At 39.6% G+C, this 22,753-nt stretch overlaps 1 protein-coding gene across 2 annotated transcripts in view; it reads left to right on the top strand.

Moving 5' to 3' along the window:
- Positions 1–22,753, top strand: part of AFF2 (ALF transcription elongation factor 2) — a 626,368-nt gene that overhangs the window by 379,870 nt on the left and 223,745 nt on the right. For both annotated transcript variants that reach the window (XM_081081418.1, XM_081081419.1), the window contains exon 4: positions 13,943–13,987. In XM_081081418.1, the coding sequence (XP_080937544.1) occupies positions 13,943–13,987 (45 nt within the window). The remainder of the gene's footprint in view (positions 1–13,942; positions 13,988–22,753) is intronic.

Consider the following 22,753-nt stretch of genomic DNA (forward strand, 5'->3'; position numbering starts at 1 on the left):
AGCCATTCATCTATCTTTTTAAAGTAGGATTGCCACACAGTTTGGAATTTCTAGAATAGTGCTGATTTGAAATAATCAATTTTATTCTCCCCATATTAGATATTCTGGAAATTGTTATATTTGGCCATCTAAGTCATATAACCCAAACTGGTTCCCATACCCACTCAAGGAAAAATTATCCTGCTGTCCATGTGCCTGATTCAGGGATCAGAAAATATATGCTAACTTGCATTGTCATTTACTCATGTTATGTGTGTAGGTATGTAGGTCTTCTTTACTCATCTAGAGTACATGGCCCCTGTGGACATTTATTTTTTTATCACCTGCTGAATTTTCCATAATGCTCAGTACAGTGTACTGTACTTAGTGGGGATTCAATATGCATTTTTCATGTGGCACAATATTTTGGGTTTTTTTTTGTTTTGTTTTTTAATTTCTTTCCTTCTTAAATTGTATAGATTTTTTAGAGAGAAGAATGGGGGGAGGGGAGAGAGAAGAGAGAGAGACTTACGTGAGAGAGAAACATTGATTGGTTGCCCCCCGCACACACCCTGACCAGGGATGGAACTTGTAACCTGGGCATATGCCCTAACTGGGAATCAAACCCACCACCTTTTAGTGCATGGGACGATGCTCCAATCAACTGAGCCACACCAGCCAGGGCCTCTTTTCTTAACATGAACAACATTTCCAAATTCCACATTTGGCAGTACCCAAACACATTGATTTTGGTCAGGGTTAAGTGTGGTTATTTCACTGAGTTTATTTTATTTTTATCATTATTAGCTTATAATTATACCTGGAATTATAAACTCTTGCCAAGTATCTCTTTATCCTGAATACTTTCACAGCTAAGAAATAGCCACTGGTTTTCATGTGGATGTAGCACAAACTAGGATCATTGGTGCCATGCATATGCTGTCCATGTCAATTGGCATAAATCATTAGGTTCCATAAACCATGTTACACCATGCATCACTCCTTTGGTATTCAGTGTATAATACAATGTGTTTGAGATGCTCCACAGAGCGGCCCCACACTTAACGAATGCCACAGACCATCTTTATGACACAGTGTCAGGTCTGAGTTTGCAGAGTGATTTTCTGGAAAAGTGTCATGCCCTTTCATGAGCCAAGTGTTTAAGAGTGTCCCGTAAATGCTGGGCATATGGGGCCTTAGGGCTATCTCTCCAGCTAACTGGAGATGCTAAGTAAGATACAGGGGAAGTTTAACAAACAGGAACTTCTTGTACTTGTTCTATTGATTTTTCTGCCAACAAAAAAAGTGTAACAAATTGTGGTGTTTTCAAATAAAAGCATTGAGAATAAACTTTGATTTTAGAGAATGATTTCCTGGCCAGACATGCAGTTGCATTTGAGGAAAGGCTGGATATAGCAGGAAATAAGTAACAATGCCAGGTCACTTAACAAAGCAGGAAGGGTAAGGGCCAGGGTTGTAAATCATTATTTATAATTGAACAAAGTGGTAATTTAACAACTTTCCATTCTCAAATATGAGACCATCCTCATGGTAATCAAACTATTACTCTGAAACAGTTTGCTTATCAGGAGACCAATTTGAGATTATGACCTGAAAATGGAAATTGTCTTTCAATTCATTTGAATTGCAAACAGGGTAGAAAACCTATAGCTACTGTGGCATATTTTTAAAGCAAAATCAGGCACCTATATTGACATCCTATTTACATTTCTTTCAGAAGAAAAAAAAATCAGGAGAAAGATATCAAAAACACATTTCACAGCAGGCAAATTAATTGGTTTTACAGTATTTGAATGGAGGGTTTGTCAAATAAAACATGCCTTGACAGTTAATAGTGTCATTTAGAGCCAGAAAATCATTGCCTTATTTGTTATTGGATAAAAAGAAGGCAAACATTTTGTATTAGGAACTTTTTTATGTGTTTAAAATCCTCATTAGAGATTAATAGACATGCTTACTTAGCATAGCTCCATTAATTTAAGACTAAATAGTCACTGCTGTATTTCAATCTCAGTGTTCTTAACATTTTTTTTTTACTTCTTTTTAATTAGATCTTGCATTTGAGTTTGGTCTCTACATCATTGGAGATGTAGAATTAATTAATGAGATGTATAAATCTAATGGAAGTAAGTTATTCTTAGCAATCATTTCATTTTAGTGAGCAGTTAAACCACATGTAAGTGGGTGCAGATCTAAGAGATTTAAGAAGTATAGAAAAAAATGTGAACTTCCCTGAATATATTTAGCACTGTCACTTGGCATTAATAGATAAAAGTGTTTTAATTAGAGTTATAAATAATAGGGGAGCTGGCCAGGATTCAGTTCCTATGCACACAGATTGTTCTTTAGGATCATCACTGTCAAAGAAGAGCAATTGTAATACTGTTTCAGTGGAACCGCAGTGTCATCCACTGGCAATTAAGACAATCCTAAGTGCAGGGTTTAGAGAATTAAGAAGGTGTCAAGTTCATTAGAGGTTAGTATGAAAGTGGAGCCATTTTCTATCAAGTACATTCTGTTGTCACATTTTATTGAGGGCATATATGGGCACAATTTATAAAGATTATTTTACTTACACTGCTTTAAGGAAATTTTAGCTAGTAAAAAGTCTAACTGAAATCCAGATTTCTTGATTTATTAATTTCTTGATTTATTAATAAATCATTAGCTATGTATTTAGAAGACTGAAGTAGTTCCTTTAGGTTGAGGAATTATTCATGTAAAGGATAAACCTTTCTTTTCTAAAAGACTTTCAAAAAATAAGTTATATATTTAAAAGGCTCTTCTATAAATGGGGTTATAGCAAGTCCCCAGAATATACCTATGGCAATGTCTTCAGAAGCTACCAGTAAATCCTGAGCTCCCACTTCATTCCGCACCATGAGAAAGTCTTTATATCTTCAGAAGCCATAAATCCTTTGAAGAACTTTTCAAAGGTGTGTTATAAAAGATAAGCATATTATAAAATGTTTCATGCTAATGATCACATAGTAAATATGATTGAAAATAGCTCTTCTTTTAACAATTTTTAAACTTCCAATGTTATATAGGAATGATCTCTCTCAGGAGGCTATGGTTAATCAAGTTCTCTGTTTCTCTAGAGAGAGAGTTTAATTCATTTATCTCCAGAGAGATCTTCAAGTTCTAGGGCCATATTTGGCCCTGGGGTTAATTTCATCTGGCCTTCAGGGTAATATTATGGTATTCACCACTGTGGAATTCCAAAAAAAAAAATCATTACTCCTACTCTTAGGCTCTCTTCTTCCATTCAGAATGAAACCTCTTATAGATTAGAGCAGTTGGAGAACTGAAAACTGATTAATTAGCTTATCATTATTGGAAAGAGCTGTAACTAATATTGACGAGCAGAGTGTCACCTCCTTCTAAATCACCAGAGATACTTGGCTTTCAACTCTCACCTTTCCCACCTCTCCCTTTTTTACCTTTATACTCCTGATTTATACAGCATCTCCTTCTAGTTTCATGCTGTAGCTAGCTCTTTATCTCTCTCCCTTAAAGATTGCCAGATAATTCTATTATACTTCTCTAGCAAATTCGTGTTGCTGTTCTCAAAGACAAATATTTTCCACCTTTCCTTTCTCCTCAGATTTCCAATAACAGTCCCCTCATTCTCAGCTGATGACCTTGACACATACTTCATAGAGAAAAATATGTACAGTCAGACAAGTACCACCTCATCTTCTCATCTTTAATTTCTCCACCCCAACTGCTTATGTACCTAAGTACTGTGGCTTCTTTCCTATTACAATGGAAGTAGTATCCAAAAGTGTCCATGCTCCTATTTCAGGCTAACCCCTCCAATTGTGTCACAATCCACTCTCTCCTTCTCAAGGTCTTGCTTTTACCTACTTTATATTTTGCAACATTTTTCCCCTCTCCACTGATTCATACTCATTGGTATAAAAATATATCTTAATATCATCCCTCTTAAAAAAAAAAAAGGGGGAAATCTTGACCTCCACATCACTACTACCTATCATCCATTTCTCTGCTCCCTTTCACGGTGGAAATTGTTTATGTACTTTCTCCATTTGCCCCTCTCATTCTCCCTTCAACACACTCCAGGCAGGTATGCATCCACAACATGTCACTGAAGCAACTCTTACCAAGGTTATCAAAGACCTAGATTTTTGCCAAACCCAATGGCTGACTCTGCATCCCTACCTTAATGGCCACTTTCTCTCTGAAACACTTTGTTCTCCCGACTTGTAGGACACTATGCTTACTTGATTTTCCTTCTGCATTCCTAGACACTAAGAATTCATGTTTGACTTTGAAATACATGACACATGGTAGATATGCTATGCTGTATGGAATGTAGACTCTTAGAAAAAGGTACTATAAATGGTCTTTTAATTCAGTTTTATCTTAGCATGAAATCAGTTATATAGATGAAGCCTATAGTACATGTATGCTACATGCTTTATATGACTTTTTATGTAATGGTTGTCTTCTTAATTATGTTTGTACTAGAGGTCCGTTGCACAAAAATTTGTGCACTCAGTGGTGGGGGTGTCCCTCAGCCTGGCCTGTGCCCTCTCATGGTCTGGGACCCCATGGGGGATAACCACCTGCTGGCTTAGGCCTGCTCCCCTGGGTATTGGGCTTAAGCTGACAGTCATACATCCCTCTGGCAGCCCGGGAGCCCTTGGGGGATGTCCACTTGCCAGCAGGGAGCAGGCCTAAGTTGCAGTCTGACATCCTTACCATTGCTGAGGAAGTGGGAGAGGCTCCCACCACCACCACTGTGCTGGCAGCCATCAGCCTGGCTTGTGGCTGAGCAGAATTCCCCCTGTGAGAGAGCACTGACCACGAGGTGGCAGCTCCTGCGTTGAGCATCTGTCCCCTAGTGGTCAGTGTGTGTCATAGTGACCAGTCATTCCCAGTTGTTCTGCTGTTAGGGTCAATTTGCATATTACCCTTTTATTATATAGGATAGAGGCCTGGTGCATGAGTGGGGGCTGGCTAGTTTGCCCTGAAAGGTGTCCCAGATCAGGGTGGGGGTCCCGTTGGAATGCCTGGCCAGCCTGGGTGAGGGGCTGAGGGACATTTTCAGACTGGCTACACCCCCTTCAGTGTGGGGGTCCCCACTGGAGTGCCTGGCCAGCCTGGGTGAAAGGCTGATGGCTGTTTTCAGGGTGGCCTCACCCCCTTCAGGGTGGGGGGTCCTGCTGGGGTGCCTGGCCAGTCTGGGTGAGGGGCTGATGGGTGTTTGCAAACTGGCTGAGCCCCCCAATGAGGACCCTCACCCATGAGGGTGTGGCTAACCTGGGTTAGTGGCTGATGGCTCTTTGCAGGCTGGCCAAGCCCCCCAGTGAGGACCCTCACCCCATGAGGGTGTAGCCATCCTGGGTGAGGGGCAGATGGCTGTTTGCAGGCTGGCCATGGGCCCCAGCCACCCAAGCTCCCAGTGGAGACTGGCTGGAAGCAGGTATCTGGGATTTATTTATCTTCTATAATTGCAACTTTGTTGTCTTGAGCAGAGGCCACAGCCAGCCAGGGCAGGCAGGAAGCTTGGCTTCCTCCATCACCAGTGCAACCAAGCCTCCTGGGTGCTCCAGCTCCATGGCTGCAGGCTGCCAGCTTGATTGGGTTAATTTTCATATAGTCGCTCTGATTGGCTGGTGGGCGTGGCTTGGGGAGTAGCAGAGGTGCGGTCAATTTGCATGTTTCTCTTTTATTAGATTAGATTGGTTATTACAAAAATTACTTTGCATTTCCCATGTATTAAAAACCATCCACAAGGTAAGGGAAAAAGTACCTGGGGGTTGACAATTAGCATTAGGAATTCACAATGAAAATAATAAATGCTTAGGAGATAAGAGAATTGAATGTTGAGAAATTTACTACTACATATAATGAAATATATGTTATATACAGAATAAATAGAAGGTGAATAAAATCCCAGAATCCAAAAGATACCTGAGAGATCATCTTGCCTGGCCACAGTCCAACATGAAGTTGCTGTTATTTTGTAACAAAATGGGAAATATGAAAAAAATGGTGTGTGTGAGTGTGTTGGCATAAATTTGCTTTTATATTTGAAAAAAACTGTCCTTCCAACCTTTTGGGCGTGATTTTTACAATGTACTTTCATGACAAAATACAATGTTGATAATCTTATGTAGATATCCTATAGTTTTTGCACTGTTATGTGAAATACCAAGCACTGGGAATGTGTAATATATTCCCATGCCTTTGTTGTATGAACTGGAGAGTGAGGAAGTGAATTGTCCAAAATCACACAGTTAATTCACTGTAGGGCATGTACAGGAAACTATTGTTTCCTGACTGTGAGTATGTTTTTCTTTTCACTACTTTATTAGATTATATTTACCTGAAAGTGAAATTACTGCCTTGCAATTGTTTAGTTGCTCCATACTATGAGAGTTTGATATGACCATGGAGCAGTCAGGTAACATTTACTCTTTAATAGTCAAAATTCAAAAGTGGACTTGTTTGATGTATCATTCATATATATATATATATATATATATATATATATATATTCAGGTTAGCCTTGTTAATGATGTCTATTGATAGAGGTCAGAAATTGCCTTACTTCAGTTCAATATCACATCTGTATTTTTACAGTATCATCCTTTATTAAAAGAGATTATGGGCCTGCACATGAGATAGCAATTAAAGTTAATGGAAGTGCAATAAGAAGGGATTTCATAGAATCAAGACTAATCTTGAATGGTTCTTGTTGTGGCACTAAGATATGGACAGGACAGAAGTGTGAGCCCTGGGGAGTCAGATGCCTGCCATGAAATTTTAAAAGAAAGGGTACATGGCTGTAAGGTATTTGGGTTATAGGGGAGGCACCAAGAGCAGACAGAAGGCTGAGAAGAGCACAGGCAGGAAAGGGCGAATTGGGTCAGAGTCTGGAGGCTGGCAAAGAGAAATAGGAGGATACAGCTTGAGTATGAGCAATAGAATTAAGGATCTAGAAAAGAAACCCGAAGAATGTACTAGGGCAGTGGTCGGCAAACTGCGGCTTGTGAGCCACCTGCGGCTCTTTGGCCCCTTGAGTGTGGCTCTTCCACAAAATACCATGTGCGGGCGTGCACATACAGTGCGATTGAAACTTTGTGGCCCATGTGCAGAAATTGGTATTTTGTGAAAGAGCCACACTCAAGGGGCCAAAGAGCCGAATGTGGCTCGCGAGCCACAGTTTGCCGACCATTGTACTAGGGTATACAGAGGGGGTCTGACCATGGAGATCCTTGCCAGCAGAGACTGCACAGCCTAGGCAGGTGTATGGGCAGTAACACTAGCAGCCAGAGTGACCTCAATACCCAGCTAGGGTGACCAGAGGCAGGGTATTTGGGCAGGGAGGGGCTGTAGGTCAGGCAGCCAGGCATTTCCAGATAGGCTCTTGGTTTCTTAGGGTAATCTTTCTATATGTCCTACCTTATTTTCCTTTAAGATGAAGCTCCCCTCCCCGTTTTTAGGTCACTCTTGTATAGAAACCAGTTATTAGACCAAATAAATGAAGAGTGAGCTAATGGCTATTCAGAGCTGACTGAATTAAGTACTCTTCACTTGAAATTCCATCTGTCATTAGGTACTCTCAGCTGGTGATGGGTCTTGCTGCATATGCATTCCCCTGTTGCTCATTCTTAATGTAATCAGTGAAGAGGTGAGTTCATAATAAAGCATATCACCCACACTTTCTCCACTTCTCCCACCCCCACTGCCCCTTCTCTGTGTTCTCTTATCCCCTCAAGTCCCACTCTAGCCCACTTTGTCACCTCAGTCAGAGTCATCAGATGGAGCAGCAGCAACCTGAATAGGATTTAATAAATAGTGACATTCACAAGATTTCTAGGGGCTAATTTGCAAGGTGATCAAATTATCTACTCAATGGTCCCAAGGCACAGGGTACTGACACACCTTTCCAAGGTCCTTAGAGGGAATTTAGAATAGAAGGTGTTGATGGAGATTTATGATGCACACCCTAGCAGGCTAAGGTACTTTTATATACATCAGGACATCTCAACCCCACAGCAAGCCTAGAAGTAGATTTTTTAAAAAAATTCCCCTTATATACAGAGTGAAACAGAGGCTCAGAGATGCTCCGGTTTCAGAGCTAGAATTAAATCTAAGTTTGTCCAGCTTCAAAGGCCAGGCTCCTTTCACTACCCCTTTATGCCCCCAGAAAATATAGTAAATCATCTCATTTATTTGCTCAAATAAATAAAATGTGATTGCTGTCTCTACCTTTTTAGTTTTAGTTCCATGTAAGATTCTGGGCAACAGGTAATTTTCTGTACTTGGCATAAAATGGCAAATGTTAAATTCCTTTGATTTTCACATTCTATTTTTGGTTACTTCTTTTCTTAGAGGGAATGGTGAATATTAGCCTGTTTTACATGGGATATTTTGACCATATAACTCCCTTAAAAATTGGCCAGAAAAAAAATATTTTAATGTAAATATCAACTCTTTAGACACCCAGGACCGCATTAAAAAGAAATTAAAAGATGACCAAGTTGGCTGTAACATTTCACTGTTGTGAAATATCTTGTTTTCATTAAAGTTATATTACTTGAGGACTTCTGTCTGCAGCTTATGTAATATTAACTGTTCTCGTTTAATCACAGACTCATGAATACAAACTAGAATAGGGACAGGTTAAGGCGAGGCAGAAATCAACAGAGAGAAAAATCCTTATGTGAACTGGGTTTGAAGTTTTGGAAAACTTGGACTCCCTACTGCCCCTTGCTTTTACAAATGACCAATGACGTGGATTAAAAAAATTTTTAAGGATAGAAAGCTCATTTGGTAATACAATAGAATAACCTGAGTTTTCATTTTATTAGTAATGCCATGCCAGGGGAGAACTGTGTGCTGTAAATCAATCATGGGGATAAATGTAGCAATTTATTAATGAAAATACGAACAGAATTAATTTAGAACCTGCATGTTGTCAGTCATGGATATTGTTTTTAACTGGACCGATAGCATAGTATTTTGTGTTATTGGTATGTCACTCAGTGTCACTGGCACTTGTTAGGGGAATTCAAGCATTCATTGGCAATTAAACTTGCAACTTTCAAGTTTTTGTTGTTTTTATTAAATTTAGTGGGTTGACACTGGTGAACAAAACTATATAGTTTCAGGTGCATAATTCTACAACACATCATCAGAACACTGTATTTTGTGTTCACCACCCCAAGTCAAATCTCAGTCCATCACCATTTATCCTCCCTACACCATCTTCCACCTCCTCCCTCATGCCCCTCCCTCAATCACTACACTGTTGTCAATGCCCATGAGTTTTTCTTTTTTTTTCCTTTTAGCTCTATTCCCCCACCTGATCCCTGACCCAGCACAACAACCTCTCCCTCTAACAGCTGTAAACCTGCTTTACGAAATCATTGCCAAGGTGGGATATACCTAGAATAGCGGGCTTTGATTGCCAGGTATTGTCAGGCAACCTCAGGATGATTTTAAGGGGAAAAATGACCTCAATCCCTTAATAATAATGTACTCAGAGGCATGCATTGAGCTCCTCCGGGTTAACAATGTGGTGATTATTATTCTTTTAATGTTTTACATTAATCTCAATGTTTTCTATTAGTGCTAGCTGCTGCTTATGTCTCTCAATGCCACAATCAGGGTATTTTTGATATCTTGTATTACCCTAATCGCCAAGAAGTATTCTCCAAACTGATTAATTCCAGAATGATTAAAACATCCTATGCAATTCATTTATTGTTGCTGCAGTTAATTGAATATTTGATTATTTAAAGGTACCCTGATTATTTCCTAAGATATGTATTTATCACTAGGCAGATGATCTGTGTGTGGTCTCTCTGTGGCTACATGGGGTGGCAGCCTACACTGTCACATGCATAGAGGGTAGGCACTTGTGAGGGCTCTCAGTCAATTCACCACCTGCCTGACGTGCGCCTGCCTTCCTGGCCTTCAGAAGACAACATTTGTGCCCAGCGCAAGAGGGTCTTTTGGGGCCAGGAGTGAGAAGAGCACAGCCTTCTCTGTGTGGTGTGCAGCTTGCTTTCTGTTCCAGGAGGAGGGGTTGTAGAGGGGGAATGCAAAAGGACGCTGCAGCTTTGAGTGGCTAACTTGCGCTTTGTGGACTATCTGAATACTCAAGAGAGGATTTAAAGAGAAGAGAAGGTAGCTCCGGAATTAAACAGCAGTTTGGCAACTCATCGGATAGCAGTTCTAATACCAGTATCACCACTGCTCTCTTCCCCAGTCTTCTCTCACACCTGTCTGAGTGATTCCAGAATTACTGCAAGAGGGGTGTGTGTCAGAAAAAGAGAGAGAGAGAGAGAGAGAGAGAGAGAGAGAGAGAGAGAGCAACTGGGCAAAATTTGGGCTGAGCTCTAGCCTTAGTTCAGCTTTCTTCCCCGGCGCGGCTCTGCAGGGAGCTCAGAGACTGGAGTGGCTTCAGGTGGCCCCACCACTTCTCAACCATGTCAAGTCCTTGGCCTCTCACTCCTATATGGAGTGAGGACTACAGTCAGGATCTCGGCGGCTGGGAGCTTCTGTCAGACATGACTCTGTCCACAAGCCCGGTAGGTACTATCTCCTGGACACCTAAATCAGACCTCCTGTATGGTATTGTCAGTATTGTCTGTTTCCCTTGTAAATGTTTGTCTCCCCAATTTGTGTGGCATCTTGAGGGCACAAATTATGTTGTCTTTAGTTCTTTAAATACTCCCTCTTGGCACCATCCTGAGCATAGTGTGAATTCAATCCGGATTTGCTGTCTAAAGAAATGAATGGAAGAACTGATAAATAGGTGGAGGGGGTGAATGAATGCCATCCTATTACCCTTGTCATGATTACCTTACAATGTATATCCCAGTGGGTCTCTAATTGTTTGTTTTCCCATTCCATCTAGAGATGTAACTTAGAAAGAAAGAGGCCAAGTTTCATAGTTATTTGTATTAGCAACCCACAATACCTCACACTCGTCTAGGCACCTAGGAAATACTCGCTGGTTAAATCAAACACACTTGCCATGGGAAAAACACTTGCGGCTTGAATGTAATTGCCTGACAGTGTAAACAGCTATAGGGCAGGGCTAGATGAGTTTGTGGAACTAGTGGCTCCATGTGAATGCTGCATTCCAGTATTTCCTTTAAAAAAATCTCAACATTTCATGTGGATGCATATTTATTTGGCTGCCCTTGCCTGTAGAGTTCTTCCCAATCCTGAGTGCTACCAACCGCAATAAGTCATTATTAGATTTGCTGTAAAACCCCAGAGTCCACAACTCTTTCTATTTTGACAGCATTTCCCCAATAAGGAAATGGATATTCATAATACCAGGTGTAGAGATGATATTTGCAGTTGACAAGAGTGAGTCAAATCTTACCTTGAAAAGACAAGAAGATTGGACTTAATAATAAAGCAGTAAGAAGAACAGGACAAGGGGTAAAACCTCTTTGCGTGGGGCTTTGTGGGTTATAAAGCACATTCACATTATTTATTTCATTTGCTGCTTACAGAAACCCTGTGAGATTTTAAGGGAATAGGTGTTGTTATTACCATTATTTTATTTTACAATTGGAAAAAGTGGAACTTTAAAGGATTAAAGTTACAAAGTCCAGCTCCCTGGTGATAGGGTCAGGACTCCCACCCAACATTTATACTCATAAATGTTGTGTCTGCATATTGCTAATATACTTACTCTAATTAAAAAGTTAATGTTTATGCATTTGTATGGGAAAAGGAGAACAAAGACCTCATGAGAGTGGGACATACATTTTTAGCCCAGGCAGCCTACACTGATACAATGCAATAGCAATATTGAAGATTGAAGACTTTGCTGTAGTCATTTTGATCTTTGTGTTTGGGGAAGGTATTCATTAGAAGTTTAAGAATTGTCTTGGAAAATAGTTATTGGAGCACTGAACAATGGAATGAGATTTTATTTGCTGTTAAGAATAATCAGTTGAGTTCTATAATCTTGTAATAGACCACTATCTCCCAGTATATTGTCTGTAAGTATTCATTCTGTGCAATTGTAATAATTGTTAATGGGGGGTATTGCAAATACTAAAAACTCAAGAATTCAGTCAAGAAAATTGGGAAGTGCTGCATTAAACTAATTAGATAGGTGTCACGGAGCCTTTAATTTGCATCATGGATCTCCAAGAGGCAGATAGATTGCAGCATTTCTGTTATTTGGACATGCACCTAGGAAATACTCGCTAGTTAATTATTTCATTTGAAGAACTAGTGTCCATGGGATGATCTCCTTTGTAGCACTTGCCACAGTTACAGTTTTACATTAACTATGTGATTCTTCATGTCTGCCTTCCTCTTGAATCTGCAAACTCCATGACAGAAGAAACTTTCCTTTTGCTTCCTATTGTATCTGTGCCTACTGCAAGTCTAGTGGCACAGACCCTGGCCCTCGAAAATATTTCCTTAATGAATGGATAAATTAACAAAGAACTGTGCTAGGCCACCTGAAGTTCCCTATAAAAAATCTACATTTAAGGTTCTTTACAATGTGTGTCCAGCCAACCTTTTTAGCCTTTCTTTCTACTGTTCTTCTACTCGGTATTAGAATATGATTGTTTTTGGAAGGGTGACTGTATAATTTATCATCCAAACTGGGACAGTTTTTAGGTGGAAAGAGGGCACTATCAATTAATTATGCCAAGGTAACCCAGGCTGGATGGCCACTCATTGCTGGTGACTGTTTCTCAGCCTGCCTCCCCCACTAAGGATTTTATGCTACTTGGAGCAGGTAACTTTACATGGAGAAGGTATTCAATAAATATTAGCTGAAATTAATGCATTCACAGTAGCAACTTTAATGCTAAGTTAAGATTTGCTGATGAGTTTAGCATACATTTTAACTTCAAGGGAAACTAGGTCCATATTCTAGTACCCATTTCCTGAAATATAATTATGTTCATATTCAAATGTGTCAGAGTAACTAAGGGATTATGACTTAATTGTCCTGTAAGAGGCCTGGAACATGTGGACTCTGTGGCTCTCTGCATAAAACGAGCCTTTTACATCCCAGGGAGTGAATCAAAGAGAGCAAATATTATCTTTACCAGAACTGGAGGGAGATGGAAATGACGAGATTGCAATCCTGGACAGGGTGAAGGTATGAAAGAGAGAATTAAGAATGTTGGGGCAATGCCCATACCTGCACAGGTGACATCATGCCCAGAAGACCTTTGTCCAGATGGCTCTCAAGTCCTCTGTCATGCATTGTTTTATAGCTGGTGTCTCACTTTGGTGTTTGGATTCTTGCTTTCATTATGGAGTCCCTGGAGGAAAGTGCCAACTGCCAGACATGGAGTATATTTCTGCTAGTTGATTGAATTTTGGTTGATTAGAAAGGTGTCACACTGGGAAAGATGGCTCATGGGATTAACTGTGTATTTGTAAGAGTCTAAGTGCCAAGAAAAGCATGCAGTTTACATAGGAGTTTTACACTGTTTTCAGTAAGAATTGTAGGCATCTGGTTGGACTCATAAGTTCAAAAGAGAACTTAATTTAATCATAGAAGTGTTTCATATAAACCTCATCTTTTAAAAATCTGTGATTATGAATAACACACTAAACTATATCAGAAGGTCAAAGAGGCCTTAAAGATTAGGAAGTGGAACTCCTTCTTTGAATAAATGAGCAAAGTGAAGTCTGGTCAATGGAGAAGGATGGCTCAGTGTCCAACAGCAAATCAGTGACAGAATGAGGCACTCACTTTCTGCACCTTGCACTGTGGTCTTACTGTTTCATTAAAGTAAAATAAAATTGGCTATTTGCAGATAATTTCTGCTTTGTATTTAATAAGGAGAAACCACATTGATACCTATATTTAATTTCTTTACAATTTTTCCTAAATAGTAAAAATATTATGCAATAAGCTTCTCTGAAAGTAACTAGATTGTTTTATGTTTATTTTGTTTAGGTAAGCCTTCCCAGTGATCCAAGCTGTGTTGAAGAAATCTTGCGGGTGAGTTTAAACCTTTATTTCTGTGCCTTTTAATAATGAAGCAATATATCTGCTTAAACTGTTTAAAGTAATTACTGTTCTGTTTCCAGGAGTATAACTTCAAGACCCTTCTGCTTATACCTCCTGTCTCATTCTTACCTGTCATGCCCATCCTTTAATCAAACTAGTATCTTAATCTCACCAACCTTCTGTCCCATTCTGACATCTTTATGGCTCTTTCTTTTGGAGTCTGAATGGAATCAGTACCTGTTTAAGGAAACTTTCCCTGTTTAAACATCTTACCCCAAATTTTTGCCTTTCTGCTTTCTGGGATCTCAAGTCAATGTCATTGTTGTCTCCCACTACATTGTTGATGGCACATGGTTATGTAAATTGTAGCCTATAAGGATGGTATGAGATGTGGAAGCGAGGATGGGAAGAGAAACAAGAATGATGGCCAGTTGTGAGAAATGATACTGATGGGAGTGAATTTGTGCCTGAGAATAGCATAGAGACAGCAAAAATTTATAAATGGTGGCACTAACCTCTACCAAAGTAAATGATTAACCAAAAGCAAAAACCAACGCCAAGCCAGAAAAACGTATATCCTGTCTCTGGCTTTTGGCATCATGAGGCAATATGGTACATGAAAAATAGGAGTCATAGGAGAGAGGTCCAGTCCTGCCTCCACAATTTGTCATTTGTATGATTTGTACAGATGACTTCATTTTTCTGAATCTCCCTTTCTTTTCTGTAAAATAGGATAATAATTCCTGTCCTAATTCCCTTATAAGCTGCCAAGTAGTATATAAATGTTTATTCTATCTAATAATAGACAAATAGGGTAATTAACCATACCTCCGCTACACTTCCCATTGGCTAATCAGGGCAATGTGCAACTTAACTGCCAACCAAGATGGCGGCTGACAGCTACACAGCTGAAGCGAGCAGGAGGTTTGCTTGTTCCAGTGATGGAGGAAGCCAAGGTTCCCTGCCTGCCGCGACCCGGCTCTGAGCTCCTGAAGCAACAGCTTCAAAAGCAACAATGTTTCAAGTATATAAGCTAAACAAACCCCAGATACCTGATTTCAGCCAGCCGGGGCCTCAGAGCTGGAGCAAGCAGGATGGCAACAGTGTTTCAATTATAGAAGCCAAACAAACCCCAGATACCTGCTTTCAGCCAGCCGGGGCCACTCATGCACCAGGCCTCTATCCTATATAGTAAAAGGGTAATATGCAAACTGACCCTAACAGCAGAAAGACTGGGAATGACTGGTCACTATGACACACACTGACCACCAGGGGGCAGACGCCCAATGCAGGAGCTGCCCTCTGGTGGTCAGTGCGCTCTCACAGGGGGGAGCTCTGGTCAGCCACAAGCCAGGCTGATGGCTGCCAGTACAGCGGTGGTGGTGGGAGCCTCTCCTGCCTCCTCAGCAGCACTAAGGATGTCCGACTGCAGCTTAGGCCTGCTCCCTGCTGGCAAGTGGACATCCCCCAAGGGCTGCCAGGCTGCCAGAGGTATATCTGACTGCCAGCTTAGGCCCAATCCCCCGGGGAGCAGGCCTAAGCCAGCAAGTGGTCATCCCCCGAGGGGTCCCACACTGCGAGAGGGCACAGGCCAGGCTGAGGGACCCCCCCCAAGTGCACAAATTTTTGTGCACTGGACCTCTAGTTATTATGATAAATGATTATCACTGTGGCCAGGAGGAAACCAGGTAGGATTTCCATTTGGGAAAGAATCTGTGTGCCAGTTAAAATTCTGCATCCCTTTTCCTCACTTACCACAATCACTCCAATTCCCCCTGAGACTCTCAGAACTAAGTGCTTCTTAGAAGTCCAGTTTTTGAATCAAACCCTGCGAAATCACAGCCAAAGGATTAATAAAGAGCAGAACACTGTTTACTATCAAATTGAATAGCCACACGATTTTAACTTTTGTGGATATTCATGTAACTTTTTAGCTAAAAATCATTGTTAATGACTATTAAAATGGAGTCCTATCACTCTGATCAGAGATGAGATTATCTGAATTAGGGATGTGCTGGCTACTTTTATAAGATGAGACCAGTAACCCCTTAGTCATCGTTTTTTTTGGAATCCAAGGGTCTGAGTGTGGGGTGGTTGACTGTTATGAAATCCATGAGTGTGATGTACCCTGGGAACCCAGTCTCTTGCTCTTTCCATTGAGTGAACAAAGGTCAGATACATCAAATATAGCAAATCTTTACTTGTGTGATGGCTGTGTTCCTTAAGGACACATATTACCCTGGTCTTTACAGTAGTCTTATTTTTCCAAATGATGTCAGTGGTCTTTTACTACCTCCCAAAGGAATGCTAGACCCATTTCAAAAATCACTACCTAATCTGTTACAATTGAAATCTCTGCTTAAGAGCAACCTGGTCCAGGTGCCTAGGGGGCTCACACTGTGACTAAGTGAGGGGAGTGGGTGAACACCTGTCAGGGGCTGGCAACTCCAGTCTGCTGGAGAAGCCACTTAGAGAAATAAAATGTCACTTAAATGTGGAAAGAAAAAAAGCAGGTTATTTTAATAAGTTTGTAAAAACTAGCACCCTTTGAGAGAGTAAAATGTGTTCTGTTTGTATAAGAGAATCTAGTGAATTGTCTTTTCTTACTTTTTTGAGGGGCTATAGGTTATTTTATTTTTTAATTTATTGATTAAGGTATTACATATGTGTCCTTTCCCCCAATTACCCCCCACCCTCCCACTCATGCCCTCAGCCCCCTGTTGTCTGTGTCCATTTGTTAGGCTTATATGCATGCATACAAGTTCTTTGGTTGATCTCTCCCCATTACCTCCACCCTCCCCTACCTTCCCTCTGAGGTTTGAGCATCTGATCAATGCTTCTCTGTCTCTGCATCTGTTTTTGTTCATCAGTTTATGTTGTTCATTATATTCCATAAATGAGTGAGATCATGTGATGTTTATCTTTCTCTGACTGGCTTATTTCTCTTAGCATAATGCTTTCCAGGTCCATCCATGCTGTTGCAAATGGTAAGAATTCCTTCTTTTTTACCACAGCGTAGTATTCCACTGTGTAGATGTACCACAGGTTTTTAATCTATTTATCTGCTGATGGGCACTTAGGCTGTTTCCTAATCTTTGCTATGGTGAATTTTGCCACTATGAACGTAGGAGTGCATATATCCTTTCTGATTGGTGTTTCTAGTTTCTTGGGATATATTCCTAGAAGTGAGATCACTGGGTCAAATGGGAGTTCCATTTTTAGTTTTTTGAGGAAAATCCATACTGTTCTCCACAGTGGCTGCACCAGTCTGCATTCCCACCAGCAGTGCATGAGTGTTCCTTTTTCTCCACATCCTCTCCAGCACTTGTCGTTTATTGATTTGTTGATGATAGCCATTCTGACAGGGGTGAGATGGTACCGCCTTGTCATTTTGATTTCCTTCTCTGGGATGATTAGTGACTTTGAGCATGTTTTCATATGTCTCTTGGCCTTCCTTCTGTCTTCTTTCAAAAAGTATCTATTTAGGTCTGTTGCACATTTTTTGATTGGATTGATTTTAGAGAGAAAGGAAGGGCCATAGCCTGTTTGTCTTAATTAATAGAGTGCCTGCTGTGGACTGCAGGGTCCCAGATTTGATTGTCATCAAGGGCATGTACCTTGGTTGCAGGCTCCATCCCTGGCCCTGATCGGGGCATGTGCAGGAGGCAACTAATCAATGTGTCTCTTTCACATCAATGTTTCTCTTTGTGTGTTTATCCCTCTCCCTTCCACTCTTTATAAAAATTGATGGAAAAATATCCTCAGGTGAGGATTAACAACAACAACAACAAAAGTAGAGAGAGAGGAGGAGGAGAGAGAAAGAGGGAGTAGAGAGCTGCCTCCTGCATGTCTCCTACCAGGAATCAAGCCCACAACTTGGGCATATGTCCTGACCGGGTATTGAACCAACCCTTAAGTGCTGAGACAACTCTCAACCAACTAAACCATTTCAGCCAGAGCTATAATTCTTTTCTTTTTTGAAACACCATTAATGAGTGGGCTTTTTTAAATTGAAGAAGACATATTTCATTTACCATGCTTGGAATAAAAATAGGCTTTCTGAAGTTTATGTCCTATAATTTATTACTAATTCTTAAACTTTTACAGACTGAATTTCATGGAACAACAGAGTTCTTACTGTATATTTTGTTATCACACATTCATATTTCTATTTGTTTAATGGTCTTAGTGTCCTTCGGATGGCTCTAAAGTCTCTCTCTGTCACTTTTCTCTCCATCTGCCTCCTTCTTGGAGGGAGTACCTTTACTATTTATCGCCAACTCTTTCCAACACCCTCAATGCTTTCCAAACTAAGCAGTGTCCAGAGCAAGTGAGGTCATCTTCTCTTCCTTACTTAAATAGAGCTATGTAGAGGAATGAGACCAGGGGCAGGGAGAACTGGCCTCTAGTTGCTCATGACATTCCATCACTGCCTAACTGTGTAGCTTTTTAATCTTTTCATTTAGAAAACAAGAGGTGATTATTCACCTTCCCACCTCACTATCCACCTGCAATGAAAGAATCTTTAAAGTGTAAATTCTTTGCATATGTAACATGGAGATCTCTATATGTTTGCTCTCTCAACTTTTCCAACCTCCCTGATCCCCCCTTTTTTCCTCTATAGCACTGCAGAAAAATGTATGCAAACCCACTTTATTTAACATAGGGACAAACTTCTTTTATTAACGAAGGCCAACACAAATTACCTCTCCCCAACTCTCAGCCCATCAGTGCCCAAGTAATGGAAATGCTTTTGCCTAATGCATTTTATTTTGCCCCACCTTTTTTTAAAAATGCTGTTCAAATTCAAATCAGTTGGCTTTCTCTGAAAGTTTCTATTACCATTACTCTGATAGTGGGTTCAGCTTCCTTTCAGACCAGCACTTCCACTTCTCCTTGTTTGCTTGCACTCCAAGTTCTCATACTAGGTTGTAGCTTACCTTGTCTGATCGTCCAGAGCCCACTTGACCTGATATAGCAACCTTATTTCCCTATAGCACAACCGGTTTTCAAAGCACTTGAACATTGTTATCTTATTTTTATCATAAGAAAAATGTTAGTTCCTTACATTACTATATCAGGAAGTTGAGACCCAAAGAGGTTATAAATGACCTGCAGTCTAGGTGAGGCTAGTATATGGCAAAGGAGAAATAGAACTCAGACTTCATTTTGCACTACACCTAACTGTCAACCACCTTATTCACAAACCTACAGCTAGCATCCTTTAATTAAAAAATAAATATTGCTTAAATTCTATTTCTGATCATATGTGCAAAGGAAATAAAAGCACTAACTCAAAAAGATATCAGCACTCCCATGTTCACAACAGCATTATCCACTATAGCCAAGACATGGAAACAACCTGAGTGCCCATTGATGAATGAATGGATAAAGAAGGTGTGTTTGTGTGTGTGTGTACTGGAATAGTATTCAGCCATAAAAAAATGAGGAAATCCTATTTATTTGTGACAATATGTATGGACCTCAAAGAAGACAAATACTATATGATCTCATCTGTATGTGGAATCTAAAAAAAAACCCCAAAAACAAAAGCATAGAAAAAGAGATTAGACTTTTGTTTATCAAAGACATAAGCAAGGGGGTGGGGTAAATTGGAGGAAAGTGATCAAAAGGTACAAATTTACAATTATAAGATAAACTAGAGGCCCAGCATATTATTGAAATTGTGTGAGGAGGCGCCCTACCTCCCACCATGTGAGGAGGCACCCTGAGAGCTGCCACGGAGTCAGGCCTGACTGGCGCTGCAGGCGGCTGGGACCCACGCCTGACTTCTGCCCCAAGCCCCCCCTGACCCCTGCCTGTGTCCGCTCTGGGCTGCCGGAGCCACCATGCCAGCTTGGGCAGGCCCCCCAGTGTCTGTCTCTGTCTCTGCTCCAGAACTCACCTGGGCGCACAACCTCCTCCTGTCTGGTCGTGACCCATTATGGTGTCCTGGCCTAATTTGCATATATATATATATATATATATATATATATATATATATATACACACACACACACACACACACACACACACACACACACTAGGGAGGTAATGTCCAACACAATGACTGTAGTGGTATATACTGTGTGGCACATAGGAAAATTGTTAAGAGACTGAATCTTATGAGTTCTCATCACAAGAAGAATTTTTTCCTTTTTTTATTTTCTTTTTGTTGTATTTATATGAGAAGATGGATGTTAGCTGAACCTATTATGCTAATAATTTCACTATATAAAATCAAATTATCATGCTGTACTCCTTGAACTTATACAGAGAGATATATCAATTATTTCTCAATAAAACTGGAAAAAGTAAGACCAGTAAAAATGTTTCAGACACTGGCTGATTTATTTTAGAAGCTTTGACTAAGAATACCAGCAAACCAGCATACGTTGAGCAGGTTTGGAGAATTAATTATTTCTTCCTGCTATTCTTAATATTTTCAAATCTCACTTCAAATAATAAAATAATAATAATAATAATAAATTACTGCTATTAATAAAATAAATAGCAACAATAATGTGCTACTTACTGTATGCCAGGCACACTACTTAAGCACATTATGTCATTTTCTCTTCATAACAGCCATAACAGATTGTCTTATTAATCACATTTTACAAAATAGGAAAGGGTAAAACCCAGAGAGGTTAAGTAATTTGCCCCCAGGTCTCTGACAATGTCATGTCATGCATTCCGTCTGTTCCTGTTGGTTTACCTGTATCCATCCACAATTCACAAGTTCCAGTTCACTTTATAATTATGGCATCAACCAACAGTTCATTTCAGCTTTTTTGTTTCCTTAATTTGTACAAATTCAGTTATGTCAAAATAATTTCAAGCAGTTTTTCAAACAAACCAGAATTAACCAACCTACAGCACTTTTCTGCCAAATTGCCCTTCTCCCACATAATAAGTTGCATAAATTCAGATGTTTTACTACTTGTCAAGAACATTATTGCTTATTATAAATTTTACAAATCAGAAACTTTAAGGCAGTAATCAGCTCAGTGCAGCCCAGCCTGTGTACCTGATTTCATCAGCATTCCATTTTCTCTTGAGAGTCAAGCTACCCTCAAGAACAAATAGAAATGAAAAATAATAACAATTCTGGCCCCAGTGATGGCATTTTGGAGTTACAATTCATCTATCATTTGAGGGATTTCTAAGCTGCTCATATGTAATAATGTGAGCAGCAGCAGAAGCTTCTGTTTTGAGCTCCACGGGGTTTTATGGGTCCTAGAGTAATCATTTCTGTAAGAGTTGATCCAAGGAGAGCAGCATGTACTAAATGCTACTAGCTAAGGATGGATGTTCAATGATTAATTGTTCTGCAATGGTATGATTTATTTATTCCTAGCAAGGATTTACTTTAAGATATCAATAAACTATCAATTAAATCATTTCCAGAGTAAAGATGCATATATAATGTTTCTCTTGGATTTGACACTGAACAGATTGTGTTTCCTACCAAAGTACGTTCAGTAGTTGATAATTTTATAGCCAAACATCTGTAAGGGTAATTCACTGTTTGTGAGGGATGCAAAATTTGCTAGCTAGAATTTAGGGAACATGATTTTATAAACTGTATTGTCTTACAGATCTCTCCCTACCATATGAATTAGGTTGGCAAACACTGACATAGGTATCTCTTTTTTACTACAACATGATCTGTGTTTACAGCCTTCTAAATTATGGCAATTCTACTTATTAGGTCTGTGTTTAAGTTACAGTTTCAGCATGGATAAAAATTACTAAATAATTGCAGGATGAAAATGTAGAATATTTTCTATTTTTTAAAGTGGAAAAATGAAAAGGACCATCTTAAAGGTGAGGGGGAAAAATGAGCCAGGGAACAAAATTGGTCAGATAATTGTGTCTGAAAGTATATTTGATTATATTTTCATAAATGTGCAGAATAATAAAATACATTTCAATAAAATTTATTTGCTAAATTTAACCAATAATTAGGCAATTGATTTTATATTCTGTCATATTAATGTATAAATAATGTTCAAATGGAATCATGCAAATAATTTTCTGTATAGCTGTCTTAAATACTAATATTTTCAGAATGTTTTAAAAACATCTATCTTATTCTGGTATGAACTTTTAAAATTATAGTTTTTTGTAATAGTAATATAGTGTTCCATCCAAGAAAGATAACAATTGCTAAATATAATTTAGACTATAATTAATGTTAACAATGATGGAGTCAAATAAATGAACTAACTAATAATAGTACCCTCTGCTATTCTGATGACTAGCTCTTACCTAATGACATTGGGAAATATGTAAATTTGTCAGCAGGTGAAAATGCCCTTGACTGGGTAAATTATGTCGAGTATTACCCTTTCTGAAGCTAATTCAAAGCACTAATGGACTTAATATGTAGTGTGCCTATGTAAGGTGAGCTATTCATTGAACAAATTAGCCTGTAAGAGATAGTAACCATTATTTCCCTACCAGTAATCATTTCCTTTTCTCAACACAAACCAACCCAGAAGAAAGATGCTAAATTTAATTATAACAACTATTATGTGAACAATGTAGGTATGCCATCCGGTGTGCTTCCAAATGCACTTAGAGACTGTCAAGCAATTTAAATATTTTCATGTGGAATCTAGGGGGTTTGCATCTAGTATATGATGTGAATTTTAAATGATTATACAGACGTCACTGGGAAAATGAGTAATGTGAGTAACAAGGTGACTGGCCCAGTGAATCATGGGAAACTGTCAAATGGGGACATGTCAA

This window comes from Myotis nattereri (assembly GCF_964212035.1).
Source record: "Myotis nattereri genome assembly, chromosome: X".
NCBI lineage: Eukaryota > Metazoa > Chordata > Mammalia > Chiroptera > Vespertilionidae > Myotis > Myotis nattereri.